General features: G+C 39.2%; 1 protein-coding gene across 1 annotated transcript in view; it reads right to left on the bottom strand.

The window, feature by feature from the left end:
* The window catches only part of TYR (tyrosinase), a 52,874-nt gene extending 41,486 nt beyond the window's left edge, over positions 1–11,388 (bottom strand). The window contains exons 1-2 of the mRNA XM_062020369.1: positions 10,546–11,388; positions 268–484 (exon numbers count right to left, since the gene is read on the bottom strand). Coding sequence (XP_061876353.1) covers positions 268–484; positions 10,546–11,388 — 1,060 coding nt within the window. The remainder of the gene's footprint in view (positions 1–267; positions 485–10,545) is intronic.
* Between the last annotated feature and the right edge of the window lie 2,948 nt (positions 11,389–14,336).

Below are 14,336 nucleotides of genomic sequence, written 5' to 3'. Positions count from 1 at the left end.
TCTTTACTGTGCCTGGTGCTGACTATATCAGGAGACAGTATCTCCTAACAGATGGATTTAAGGGCTGATCTAGTCTATGGATTCTATTTTCTTATCAAATGCCTTTAACACGGTTCTTCCCGTCTGTTGCTATTCCTTTTTTTCCTCTTTTTTATTTTTCAGTGGTGGTTCATGAAGTCAGCTCAAATTGCCTACAGTTTAAAGACTCTAATCCCAGAGAGAATTAATTTACAAGTGGAACTGGCAAAAGAGAATAAAATACATTACCTTCCAAAGTGTTTCGGAAACTGTAATTGGCCATTTTATCCATGGATCCAGATTCATAGTGAGTTAGTGACAGGCAAAATTCAACTTCAGCTGAAGATGGGAGTCTTGGGGTCCTTGATTTATCATTATTCCCAGGATTTCTCAGTATGGGCCCCTCGCCTGTGGTATCACATAAGGCCTGTCGGCTGTTGTACTCTTCAGACCGAGTACAAATTACCTGAATAAAACACTTTCTGTTAGCAGAGTTGCAGTTGTAAAAAAAAACAGAACAAAAAAAGATAAGTGCTTTGAGTAGCTTATTTTTTAAAGGAGAAAAGAAAATGCACAACGTAATAAGATTAGCGCAAAAACATATTAATTTTTGAATATTATATGTACGACTCATATATGATTTTATGTAATATAAACTGTATTATTTGTTAGAAAGCACTCCTCTACTACAGTGACCATTTTGAAGTAATACACTAGCCTGTATCTGAAACTCTTCATGTTTAAGACATCAGTTCTGATTTTTGCACTTGAAAACTCATTGAGGCTAAATTCAATGCTACCTACCAATGCAGCAGGACACAAACAGAGTCAAATCTGCTGCTGAAGTTGCAAAATAGAGGCTTTTTTGCTTTGGCAGACTATTGAACAAAGACATAATCAACAGATTTTTCTCCCTACACAGTAACAGGGGGAACTGCTGACTTGGAATATGAAAGAAATATACGCAAAATAAAGAAAGATGCTGCTCTGCTTCCCAGGAATGTTGTTGGGATGAATATATACCACAAACTGAAATATCACAGGGACAAGTGTTGGGAAAGGACTTCAAACAGAGATGTGGATACAGATGTTCTGGGTTCACAGGCTAAGTCCTGTCACTGTGGTGTAAGAAATCATTGTTTTTCAGATTATCCATAGAAACTAAGTCCGATTTGAGACTCCTGGAGATGCAGGATAGTTCAATGTAACTTCAAATAATAATTAGCTAATTTTGACTGAGTCAAACTCTTTCCCATCTTCCATGGGTTAAAAGTGCCCAAACAGACTGTAAGTGTCACTAAGATGGTACTCAAAATCTCTTTAAGCCACAATAACTTACTTATTACAGAACGGTAGGAGTTGAAATGGAAATCTAGACATCATCCAGTCCAAACCCCTGCTAAAGCAGGTTCCCCTCTATCATGTTGCACAGGAATGCATCCAGGTAAATTTGGAAAACTCCAGAGAAGGAGACTCCACAGCCTCCTTGGGCAGCCTCTGCCAGGGCTCCCTCACCTGAACAGGAAAGAGGTTTCTCCTCATGTTCCAGTGGAACTTCCTGTGTTCCAGCTTGTGCCCATTACCCTTGTCCTGTCACTGGCCACCACAGAAAACAGACTGTCCCCATCCTCTCAACACCCACCCTTTAGGTATTGAATAAACATTGATAAAGTCCCCGCTCAGCCTTCTCTTCTCCAGGCTTAACAGCCTCAGGCCCTGCAGCCTTTCCTCATAAGAGAGATGTTCCTCTCCCTTCATCATTTTAGCAGCCCAACACTGGACTCTCTCCAGAAGTTCTCTGTCTCTCTTGAACTGGGGAGCCCAGAACTGGACACAGTACTACAGATGAGGCCTCACCAGGGCAGAGTAGAGGGGGAGAAGAACCTCCCTTGACCTCCTAACTGCAGTTTTCTTCGTGTACACCAGGATGCCCTTGGTGTTCTTGGTCATGAAGGCACATTGCTGGCTCATGTTTAATTTGTTGCCCACCAGAACTATTAGGTTCTTCTTCAACAGCCCCAGCCTGTATTGGTGCATGAGATTGTTCCTCCCCAGATACAGGACTCTGCACTTGCCCTTGTTGAATGCCATGAGGTTCCTTTCTGTCCAACTTTCAAGATCTTGCTGAATGGCAGCAGTAAGGACATGGGTCTTCTGATGATGATGAGCTTTTATAGTAGCTTTAATTGCATTCCCTGCTTGGCCCGAGAAGTGATCAGAAGAAGTGGGAGGATTTTATCTTCTTCTGGTACAGTTAAACCTACAGGGAGTTACTACAATAACTAACTAATATTTGTACTTTATATTCAAGAACTGGCCTGAGATGGAGTCAGAATTGAAGGTGGAGAAAAGATATAAAGAGACAATGACAAAGAGAAGATCAGACTAGAGGATTTGGTGAGTTTGCCCAGTAAGTCAGTCTATGAAAACAAAACAACGGTAGTTAAAAACTCCTAGTAGTTGTTTTGTGTCCTTTTCAGATGAGGCTGAGGCTCTGAACCAAAACTGCTGTCTACTGTTTTGCACTTTTTTTTCCTGAAAAATCCACTAAACCAAATATAACCCCAAGCCCCCAGACATCTTTTAAAAATATGAACCCCAGTGGTTAATAGGTATTCAACAAGGTTAATGGGAACTTAGCATGGAGAAAGAACAGGTCTCATTGTTGAGTGAGTCATCATAGGGCGAAAAAGCACATGGCATAGAAAGCCCCAGACTTCTTCCTTCCTGAAGGTCTATTTCTATTTCATGGCTTGAAATAATGAACGAGAAGGTCAGTGAAAGCAATCATATCTATTGTGAATGGGATAGAATAACGTGAGATTCCCTGTTAGTGAAGGAAGTGAGTGGGAGATTCATTTCATCAGCACTAGCTGTGTACAAATTGCCAGATTGAAGCAACACTTTAGGACAACCTTTGCATTCAATAGAGAGAGACACCTTCTGAGTGTGATTCAACCCTCCTATGCCAGATGTCTGGTAGGTGAGATGTACTTCTCTCTAGAAGTGCTTAACTCCCTCCATTGACTAAGTCAATGAAAGAAAATTTGTAAAAAAATCAATGCAGAAACAGTCTCTGGACTGCAGTTAGTAAGAGAAGTAAAGTTAAGTGTGTTCAACTTAATGCTCTACTGCATTTAGGTGGGATGAATCACACCCTGGAGGCATGGATGTGCCTCTGAAGTGACTTAAAGACAGAGCCAAAGGCAACTTGCTTTGCTGCCTAAGTAACTTTTGCATGAGTGAAAGGAGACAATTGAATCCTTCTCTAAGTGATCTGACCACAAATTCACAGAAAATGTATGATAGAGCTGGTGATATAACCTAGATTTCTCAAGAATCTGGAGTTCTTAAACGATAAGTTTCCTATGAATATGAATCTCATGAATAAATTATTCTAATGTGGGGTTTTTTTTAGTAGGTAAGGAATCTTATCTGAGAATTTTATCCATACAGACTGCTCTATAGGCTGAAATCTTCCCTAGTCTGCTCAAACTACTAAGGTGCCCTTGGAGGCTGTAGGTAGTTGTCCAGCAGAGATTTTCATGTGCACATTCTCCCCAGAAACTCACTGAATGGGTCAATGTTGTTGCCACTAAGAAGCCTCTTCTAAAAATCCCCACTGAGAAGGGAGAGGTAGCAACAGGGAGCAACCTGCAGTTATAAACACAAAGCATAGCTATGGTAATGTTTTTCTGATTGTTTTGTGTTACTGCAAGTTTCTTTGAGTTAGAAGGAAATTAGAGGGATGATTCAGGCTGAGGGAGATGTTCTAGTCATGTCTTTGTTTATAAAGAATAGACAGACCTATGTCACTAGCACTGCACTAGTGAAGAAGGCAAGTATATCTTGGCTGTTGGAGCTAAACCCAATTGGAGCACTTGGCTCACTAGGTACATGCACACGAACTTTCTGTTAAGATCTGTTTCCTTTAGACCTAATCTAGGTCTATATCTTCTTCTGGCTTCTCTGCTCTGTCCTCTCCCCCCTGCTCTGTGGATATATCCTCTTTGTGTCCTGAAGAGGAATCACACGCTGCCTTCAAGATTGGCTTTTCAGGTATTCAGACAGGGAGTCTTAAAGTATGAGCTCAAATATATCTAAAGAAAGTAACATTTCCCCTTTGTTCTGCTTCTCCATTTCAGTAGGACATAATGCAACCCTTAATGTTATGAAGGTTATAAATAGTTAGTGATAATTTACTTTTTAAATTTCATTTATGTCTCGGTGTGCTGTCTGACTAACCAAACTAATCCTAAACTCATAGTTAAGAAAACTCATAGTAACTCATAGTCAAGAAAACAACATAAAGAGTACAAAGGAAAATGGATCTATCCTGAAATTATAAATTGCTGTTTTATCAATCATGTGATGTGCAAGTGGTAATAAAACATCGGTCAGTTAAATGTTTCTTTCTGCATGTAATCTGCCTAAAGCACAGACAAAATGGGTCACATCATTGCCTTCTTTTCATTTAGCAGGACTTTCACTAGAAACACACTACCTTAACACATGATTTTTTTGCTCTCTTTCAGAACAGTCCAGAGCAAATTTCTCAACTCACCCTTGCCAAAGCTTCATATTCAGCTGCACCACGTGCCTGCTCTTCTGTGTGCAGAAACCCACTGGCTCCAGCGAAATTGCTGGGAAGGCACTCTGAGCAAAAGCTTATGTAAGTAGTCAGCAGAGCAAATGCCAGTAGATGGCAGTCCAGAATACACACCATTGTTCCTGGGCTTTGTAGCACTCAGCAAAACCCAAAAATCCCTCTGTGCACTGCAGCTGAGATCTTTAGCACAGCTCTTTTTTGTCATTTCTTAGAAAACAGACTGTAAATGTGCAGAAGCCTTGCTCCTGTGCCGCACCTTTTGGCAAATGGGAATCCCTTCGTCTTTTCATTTGCAGCTGCTTGCACAGACCAGCCCTTAAGCCTAAATAAAATGAATTGCATTGCAGGAGACTTAAGCAGTGTTCAGCACTTTGTCTGCTATTTTAAAACTAAAAACTTTAAGGGGTTTGGAGACAAATTATTTGTAGTTACTTTGGACTCACTAGATCTTCACTCACGGAGACATGCAATGCATGTAATGTATACCTGAACACCTGGAAAAAAGGTGATGAATCATTTTCTACAGTATTGAAATAGCTGCTCGTATACAAAGTGATCTGAAGTTCCTTAGTTTGCTGGGGAAACACAGCCTTTCAAGAGATTAATCTGCATCTCTATTTAGAAATGCCTTGCTCTGCTGCTCTTCTGAGCCCACCAAGCAGGAATCTGTCCCCCATTCAGAAAGTTTATGAGCATATTTTCATAGTGTTATGCTCTGGGTTTGTATAGCTTGAAAGAGACACTTTAAACTGCAGCCAGAGCAAATTCATAACTTATCTATGGCTCCTATCCCAGCTCTCCCAAGGGTGTGATGTGGGAACTTCATGACATGTTTCCATGTCTCCATCATGATGTCTAGACTCCAGAACTAGAGCCTTGGGTCCCATTATGTGGCCAGAAGAGATTTTGAACTGATTCGCAGTCTTTCTCTGTCCTTCACCACTTATTCTCACATGTTTGCTTGGCAACTGCATTAAAGTGCAGCTCTCACTCTGGATTTAAATCATTTGGCCAAAGCTGTCTAATTTTTACTTTTGAGGCTGCAATAGGGCCTGGTATATTCTAATCCTAAGTAGCATCCAGAAGCCACTCACCAAACTATAAAGAAATCCTCAAGTAACCTGCAGCAGTGCAAACTGTACTTTGAAACCTTGCTTTTACAGGCAGCACTTTAAAATTACTGAATCTACAGCAGATCAAAAAGTTTTCAAGAGTCTGTGTATATTTATATCTGGTTCTTCAGGTACCTCTGAATATTATCAAGAATGGAAAAGTAAAACAGGTGGAGGATAGAGTCAAAAGAACAACATTTGAAAAGTAAAGCTTCAAAAAAAACATTCTAAGAAACATCTTTGTGCAAGGATGTAATTATTTATCTTTCTGACCCTCATGGCATATGCATTAACTGGAAGAGCTGTGAAACTCAAGCTAATAAGAGACAAGCTAAACATGAAGTGACAGCTCTGAAACTAACCCAGGGCCCTTGAGGTATTTTCTCAGCCTTCAATGAAAGCTGGCTGAGTTTCCTCTATTTGCTCAGAGGCAGCCCAGAACTAGGGGGTAGCTTACACCCCATTCAGCATCTCAAAATGGTACTGGGGTGGAGTAAGTGATAACTCTGTTATCAGTTGCAGCTGAATTATTCATTAACACGTCCCAGTTTGGCAGACTGTGATTCCCTCCTCTCTATCTGTCTCTATGCTGTACTGTTAGTGTTGCTGCCTCCATGTCTACAGCAAATTCACAAAGACCTGTCTCTACAGGTAAAAGTATTTTTCAGGTGAATTATTAACAACATCTAAATTTTATGAAATTCCTTAGCCATTGATTTACACAGCTTTGAAGATGGTTATTTTTTACACTACACAGCTCCTGAGCAGGCATGGCTATTTGCTAGAGAACAGCCAAGCAACCACAGGCCAAACTCTACTGTCACCTACTTGTGATCCTGTATAAGAAGGGTAATTACTTTGGAATTACAGTGACATAAAGAGGCTGAGAGTACTTCAGTAACTGTTCCTTCTGTGTACAGATACTATTTCCCTCAGGCTGTGGCATGCAGAGTCTTATATCTGTAATAGGAAATATTTAAAATTATAATCCCTGTGAGTATATCATTAGGAAACCAATCTTGATAAACTCTTCTACAGTTACTTGTTCCATTTAGGCTCTTGTTTTTTTAATTTAGCAGCCTGTAGCTGGTACCAAAACCTATTAAGTCCCAGAAAAAAAAAAAAAAGTAATTGCTTTCATGAGATACTCAGGAATCTGCAAGCAGATGGATTTAAGGGTGGCTGATTTAAGGATCAGGAAGTGTTGGTTTCTGGTGCTTGTATTTTTGAAAATTTCCTGAGTTTCTAAAGGTGGACGTGAAATATTGCTTCAGATGATCCTCTCATACTACTTGGCTAGAAATACAGCTCCCTGACAAACTGTGCTTAGAATTAAATAACTGTGTCTGAATAGCTGAATTTTGTATTTCTTTTGAAGTCATATTTTCAGGTAATGGATCTAAAGTACCATCATCATTAGTTCAGGAGCATTATATCCATTTTTAGTTGTGAAACTTTTTTGCCTTTTGTAGTAGCTTTGTGTTTGTGTAAGCGGTTCTGCAGGGTGATACAGAATGAAACGCTTGCAACAAAGAATTGGCTGCAGGCTTACACCAGCACATCTGAGAGCAGGCAGCTTTCCACGTTATATAATTACTTCTCTCAGTCTCTCTTCTTAAAAAAAAAAAGACAAAATACAGGGGGCTAAAGCTGGTGTTGTAGCCTGCTTGCCACCATAGCAAAACTAAAAGGGCAGTTTGATTCTCTTACTTTGTTTTGTTATATTGTCTGTCTAGTATGCTGTGGGGATCCCCAAACCCTGTTAAATATCAGCGGAAAGGCTCTGCTTTGATTTGCACAAGGCTTTTATACATTCGTAATTCCACTTTCAACTCTTTCTCCAAATTAGTTCTGATGCAGAGGAGAGCAGAATTTCACCTACTACTATTTAAGTGATGCATAATAATTATTTTATTAGCAAATCATTATCTTGAATAACTATAGAAACAGATGCTAAACCAAAAAAAATCTCTGAAAATATCATGGAAGATCTCCGTTTCCCATATGGCTTTCTGTTAAGGCAGCATGGAATTGTAAAATTCAGTAAAGCATTAGTAGGTGTCATGCCATCCTAATTCTGAATGCAACACTTGAATCATCACAAACAAGTAACTGAAAACATGACAACTTCCTTCCCACCTACCCTAAAATATGATCCAAGCAAACAAATGAAAATACTAAAGATTCCTGGTAGTCTTGCTGGTAAAAACAGAGGCAAGAATCAGAAGTGCCACTTAAGATAAAAAAACAGGAGAAAAATGTGGACAGATAATTCACTCAGCTAAGTGGTAGCAGCAGCATGTTGAAGAGAAAGTAAGGCGAAAGCAAGAATTTCAGCATGTATTCATGGGTATCCGTGTTGCCATGGCAACTTCTCAATGGAATAAAGTATTTTCTTCTTTCTTTAGGGATAAAAAAAAAAAAAAAAAGGAGAGATACTGTTCTGCAAATAGGCACTTTTATTTATTTTTTTAAGAAATCTGTAACTATTTCCTAACAGAACAAGGATTGCTTTGTTACACTTTGGAAAGAGACTTAACATACTAAAAAGGGCACCATATTATAGGTGCACTATTTAGAAGCTTTCTTGTGCCTTCTTTTTATTTTGAATGCTTATTAAAAGCTTGAATTCCTTCACATTTCTGAATCCTTCCTTTTTTATTTTTTTCTTTTCTTACTGTTTAGCTACAGAGCTTGGATAATCAACATACTCTGCAGTAGATCTGTGGCTGTTTTCTGGTTCAAGCTAAGGCTATTTTTACTTCCTCTTGATTTTCTGGAGTGAGATTCTGATCTCTTACTTTGTGCTACTTGAAGGTACTACACTGACTGTTACCCCAACATAAACAATTATTTACATTTGGATTCAAAGCTAAAAAAGAAACACCAGTTTGTGTTGGATCTTCACCCCAAACTCACTGACTGAAAATGCAGATCTGTTTATTTTCTTCCATACACTATCCAGATAAGACAGCAGAGATATACATAGACAGAAGACATTAAGGGGGAATAATAACCTTTGAAGGTAAAGTTATTGTAGTCCTACTTTGGAGATTTTTATCAAAGTGTAACATTTCCAGAGGCGGCTGAAAAATATAAGTAAGAAGCACCCATTTTCAGAAATGACTTGGAAAACTTCAGCAATGTACTCTTACCATACATACACTGAGACTGAATCTGTTTTAGACATAACATAGTTCTTTTTTTTTTTCACCTATTAAAGTAATACAAAATATCTATTAAAGCAACCTGATTCATTAAAAAAAAAAGAGTTTTATTTGCAGCAAACATTTGTGAGGACTGACCTTAAATGAGAATTTATAAACCTGGTGGTTTCTTAAATATATTCATGGCCACCTGTAAACTTTTTGTGTGCTTATTAACAACATGGAAAAATTCTAAGAACCTGGATATGATTAATAATATCTTTGAAAACTATGAGCAAATGATAACTATCATCTGACCCTTCCAGGTCTTTTGTAAGACTCTGCTAGCACCTTGCTGATTCACTTGTACTACCTGCACTCTACTACTCTGGTTATCTCATCCGATATATTGTATCGATAGCTCCACTTGACACATGTAACCAGTGTAATTCTAGCTTCAGTTAATACCTGAGAATGCCCTAAAATAGGTCTGTTACAGTATCTGGGAATACTTGAATTTACAGGTATAGACACAGCTTAAATTATTCAGAAGACACAAATCAAGACTAATGCAGTACAACCATCCCGGTAAGCCCAGTTACTTGCTGCTTTGTAATGCCAGAATATCAGATCTACTGGAGCTTGTATCTCTTTCACTTTCTATTAAATCACTGAAATTGCCCAACCTTCATTTGAGCTGTTGCTACAGAAATAAATAGAACAAAGATAGATTTGTACAAACATAATCATAGATTTCAGCGCCAGAGGTGACTGTTGCTATTATCATGATGGAGAGTGTCTATGGAAGCCAATAGACCTTTGTCTCTGTGATGTGGCAGTAATGGAAGAGACAAAAAAAGTCTGGAAGCTCTCAGTGTTAGAATAGCACAGTATAGGTGAGCTACATAAGACCATATCATCCATATAAATATGTAAATTCATCTTGGTTTACAGGCTAATTTGCAGTGCTTTTAAGTGGCAGGAATAGCTATTACTTAGCTCCTTTGAGCAATAGAGATTACTTCTTCCATTTCTTTTGAACTACTAATGTGTATTACACAGATAGTTTTTCTGTGGTCTTAAGATTTTGTTTGTTTATTTGTTTGTTTGTTTAGGTTTTTCTTTAAAGTTGAAAGCCAATGAGCTTAATTTGATAGTTTTTAACTCTTAGATGGAGGAATGCACTGGGAGAGTGACAAGAGTGTTTGAAAACTCTGTTTCTATTTCTACCGCTTAGTCATTAATTGTCTTGCAATGGTTGTATGCTAGCAAAAACTAGCTGGTATAAATCCTGGTTTTTGTGACCTGACTGCCACAGCAATAACTAGCCTGTTTAGCCTGCTAAAGGTCATGTTTGGACACAAAAGCATGTCTTTCCTCCTTCCACCTTAACTTTAGGTTCTTAACTGCAGGCTAAACCCTAGAGTCAGAGAAAGAAGAGACAAAATGATAAAAGAAAGAGAGAAGAGACGAACAGTTCTGAATGAATATTAAATCTACATAAAATCTGATTTGCTCTCTGCTAGTGTTTACTGTCTCTCCAGTAATATCTAATGAGATGCTGCATGTCTAAGCCCCCAGTTTGTCCACCTCACTGAAGTGCCTAATGTCAGACAGGATAATTCCCTTGCCCTTCCCTTTCCCCTTGTCCTGTCCTTACCTGCCACGAAGAGAAAAATGATGCTGGGCTGAGTAAATTAGGGTTGGTGGGATGTCTACCACCCAGGTATTCATCAGTGCAGACCGCACAGTCCTCTGCATCTCTCCAGTCCCAGTAGGGGATGGTGAAGTTTTCATCACCTGTTATCTTCTGGATCTCACGTTCCCACAACAGCAGAAAGGCCCTATGCCAAGGCAGAAAACCAGGGGCTTCGTGGGCAAAATCAATGTCCCTCCACACATTGGACCCACCTAAGAGTGTATCTCGGGAAGCATAATAATGCATCCACACAAAGAGATCATACACACTGATGTTTCTGAACATCGGGTTGGAGCCGTTGTTCATCTGAATGTATGTGCCAGTAGCAACAACATAGTCCTGGCTGAGGGTGTTCTTTGCCAAGTTAAGGTAGGCAATAAACCTGTCCTTCTCACTGGTGGTGAGACGGAAGATGTTTCTTCTTGTTCCCAGTCGCCTTTCAGTGCAGTTGAGTCCTGAGAAACCAAACTTGCACTCCCCACAGTTGAATCCCATGAAGTTGCCTTCACATTTACATGTCCGGCTGTAAAATACTGAGGGCCAGTCTTCTCTGTCATCCACTCCAGAGAAGGGGAATTGTGGTCCCAGTGGAGCTTGAGAGAGAAGGATGTTCTGGCAGGACCCTCTGTTTGAAAGATGACCACAAGGAGACCCATCTCCCTCCCAGGGGGGACAGCACTCTTTCCTCAGCAAACTCTGTGTGTTTGCACAGGTCCTGGGGAACTGCCCGCTGGAAGGCTGAAGGATGACAAGCAGGAAACCCACAGCCAAGAGTGACATCCTCACAGAGCAGCTGGAGAGCATTACGCCTCACTGCATGGACTGCTCTCTCTGACCTCTCCTGAGTCCTGGCTGTGAAAGAAATTCCTTCCCTTCACCAGGAACACTTCACTGCTGACTTCTGCTACAGTCCACCCTCCAGTGTCCTTCCCCATTCCTCCCTGGTTGTATTTACACACAAAATACATTTCAGAGTTAATCTGATTATCACATGTTTAAGATGAAAGCCAAGTGACTTTTTTCTCCCACTGCCTACAGTTTTCAAAATACAGTCATTTATTATCAACTCTCATCTTCTGCCTAGCACATGACTGCTTTCCTTTGGCAACTGGACAGGAAGTAAAGTCAAAATTTGGACACAGAAACAATTCAAATTCAACTCTTCAAGTCAACTCTTCAAATTCCTTGTTTGATTTTATGCTTTAGAGTAAATAATTGTTTAAAAAAAATCCAGAAGAATCTGATATGTTAAATAAGCACAAAAATGAAAAAAATCACCAGTTTTGGGGGTAAACTACTATTTTTAAAAGAAGCAATCATTAAATGTGTTCAGATTAAGTGTGAACATAGAGCACAAGCAGAATAAATGGTTTCACTTGGTGTTTTTATGTTTCAGTATAAACTGCATTTCCCAGTCCAGTATATGGCAAAGTAAATTCGCAAAAGGAGCCATGAGCTTTTCAGAAAAAAACCCTAAATTGTTTCCCTAGAGTCCATAGAGTTTTGATAGTTAATGACACACCAAAATCTCTTCAGTTTTGTGGGGAATACATACAATGTGTCAATAGATTTGCAGAAAGCACTTTAAGCAGCTGTCTATGGACATGAAAAATAAACCTTGACTCCTGTTTTTCACCCATTAAGCAATTTGCAAACACTGTATCTGTATTCTTTACTCAATGTTGTTACTGGGTAGCCTCCAAATCTGCCACTTCTTTCTTATATGTTAGCCTGATCAGAAATAACAGAGCTTGATGGGTAGCAGTAGAAGTTATATAGACTTTGAAGTTGCCCCTTTAAGCAAAAGGACAGCAATTGTTTTACTGCTGGGCAAATTGCGTGTGAATTATCCAGGGTTTTTTTCAGCTGCCATTGTTATAAGTAAGGGTGGTTTAGATGCAATTTTTTACTAAAAGCATTGTGAATTATTTCCTTATGCTTAGCAAGAATCCCAGCAGGACAGACAATATATATAGGCAGATGAAGTAGGACAGACACTCTGTATAGGCAGATGAAGTGAGAACTTTGCTGGGAAACATGTCTTTTGCTGGGATCAACAGGTCATCACATGACTGTGCTGAGGAGCACGAGGCGCTTTAATCCTGTAGGCTTCTATGCCTCAACTATTTCAGGAGATTATCCCCAAGTCCTGTTGCCAGGGACCCTGTGATAGGGGCACTTGGAAAAGAAGGACAAAGGAAAAGGAATTGCTCTTTCAAAAAGTGTTTCTACCCACAGGCTGATGTTTACTATTGTTTGACTGATTCCCCTGGTTTCCACGTTAAGCTTGTAAAACATTGTAGAAATGTTGTTTGATTTATTTTATTTTCTCTGTGCCTGGCTGTTTGGAAAACCTTCACAATTTATTTTGTTTACTGTTCCTCCCATGGAGGCTAGTGCAAAACTACTATATGTGAGAAGAGATCCAGTTCTGAAGATAAAAATAGTTATATATATATTTTTAAATTTTCACAGAGAAGCCACAGGGATTAGGAAAGGCTTGAGGTAAAGCCTCAGATTAACTAGAAAATGCCTCAAATACATATTTAGACAGACAATCATACACACAAATACATTCAAAATCTTGATTTTACATTCAAATGAGATTTTATGTTCAATATTAAAAGATAAGAATCCAAGCCTTGACAGTTGTCATATGACAAGTTTCTGAAGCTGCTGGTTAACAGAGGAATCCCCTGTGAAAGAGTCTGAATGAGAAACTTGAATGAGGAATGTGACTGGGGAGCAGCACACACCCTTTTTGACTTGCAATTGAGCAGAGTCCTATTTGTAATAACTATCAGTGATTCAGATAGTAGTTGGGAAATCAAACTTTCATATGTCAACAGTCATAAGCATTAAACAAGAAAATATGTGTTCTTATTCCCATGCGTGAGTGTTGAGTCACCAAAACATGAGAGAGTCACATTTCACATGCTGCATCCGGGCAAAATTACCTTCATTAAAAAGACCTCATGTGACTTTCCACTGCTCTTGTGCTTCAATGCACCACTCTGTTTCATTGTTCATACAAAAAAGCCACCATATCTGTACAAAGTCTGTGTGTATGTTGAACTTAGTCTTTTTGAATGAGCATTCTGCCAGTGGGTTTTCATCATCTTACTATATACTCTGGCTCATTTCTCATATTTGGGTCCTTGTATTTGAGTATTGGTTTATTCATTTAACATACATAAATGTTAGGTGCACCATAAAATCAGCATGGTTAAGGCACACCACTTTTTGCATCCAAGAACACGAAAGACAGGATTTTGATGACCATTTAACCATTGATTCCAAAGCATAAATGACCAGGAATCACTTCACAACTGGGTCTCGTAGAGGCAACCTTCAATAACAAACTAGCATGAGGCTCTGCCTCATGTCACTAAATCTTAACTGACAGGATGAATTCAAGTATTGGTTTCAGTCTATTAGGGAAGTATAGTAATGACAGTATTGAAAATCTAACTTGTGTTTTCCTTACAAGGATCTTAGGTGCTTTATGAAGATGATAATATCTATCGGAAGGAAAACCCCTGGGCACAGGGTAGTGAGATGTCTTCCTGAAGTTCATGTGCAGTGCTGGGATCTGCAATGCTGCAACACTAAGCCAGACCTTCTATAGACACAGCCTGTGACTTTCTGATGTGGATAAGGACTAAGAAAAGGAACAATACAAATAAAACCCCAATGGCTTTGAATCAGATTTTGCATTATTATCTTAGTCTCCTCAGATCTGACTGGATGTG

Source organism: Colius striatus, chromosome 1, assembly GCF_028858725.1.
Source record: "Colius striatus isolate bColStr4 chromosome 1, bColStr4.1.hap1, whole genome shotgun sequence".
Taxonomy (NCBI): Eukaryota; Metazoa; Chordata; class Aves; order Coliiformes; family Coliidae; genus Colius; species Colius striatus.
This window is presented reverse-complemented; position numbering and strand designations above follow the sequence as displayed.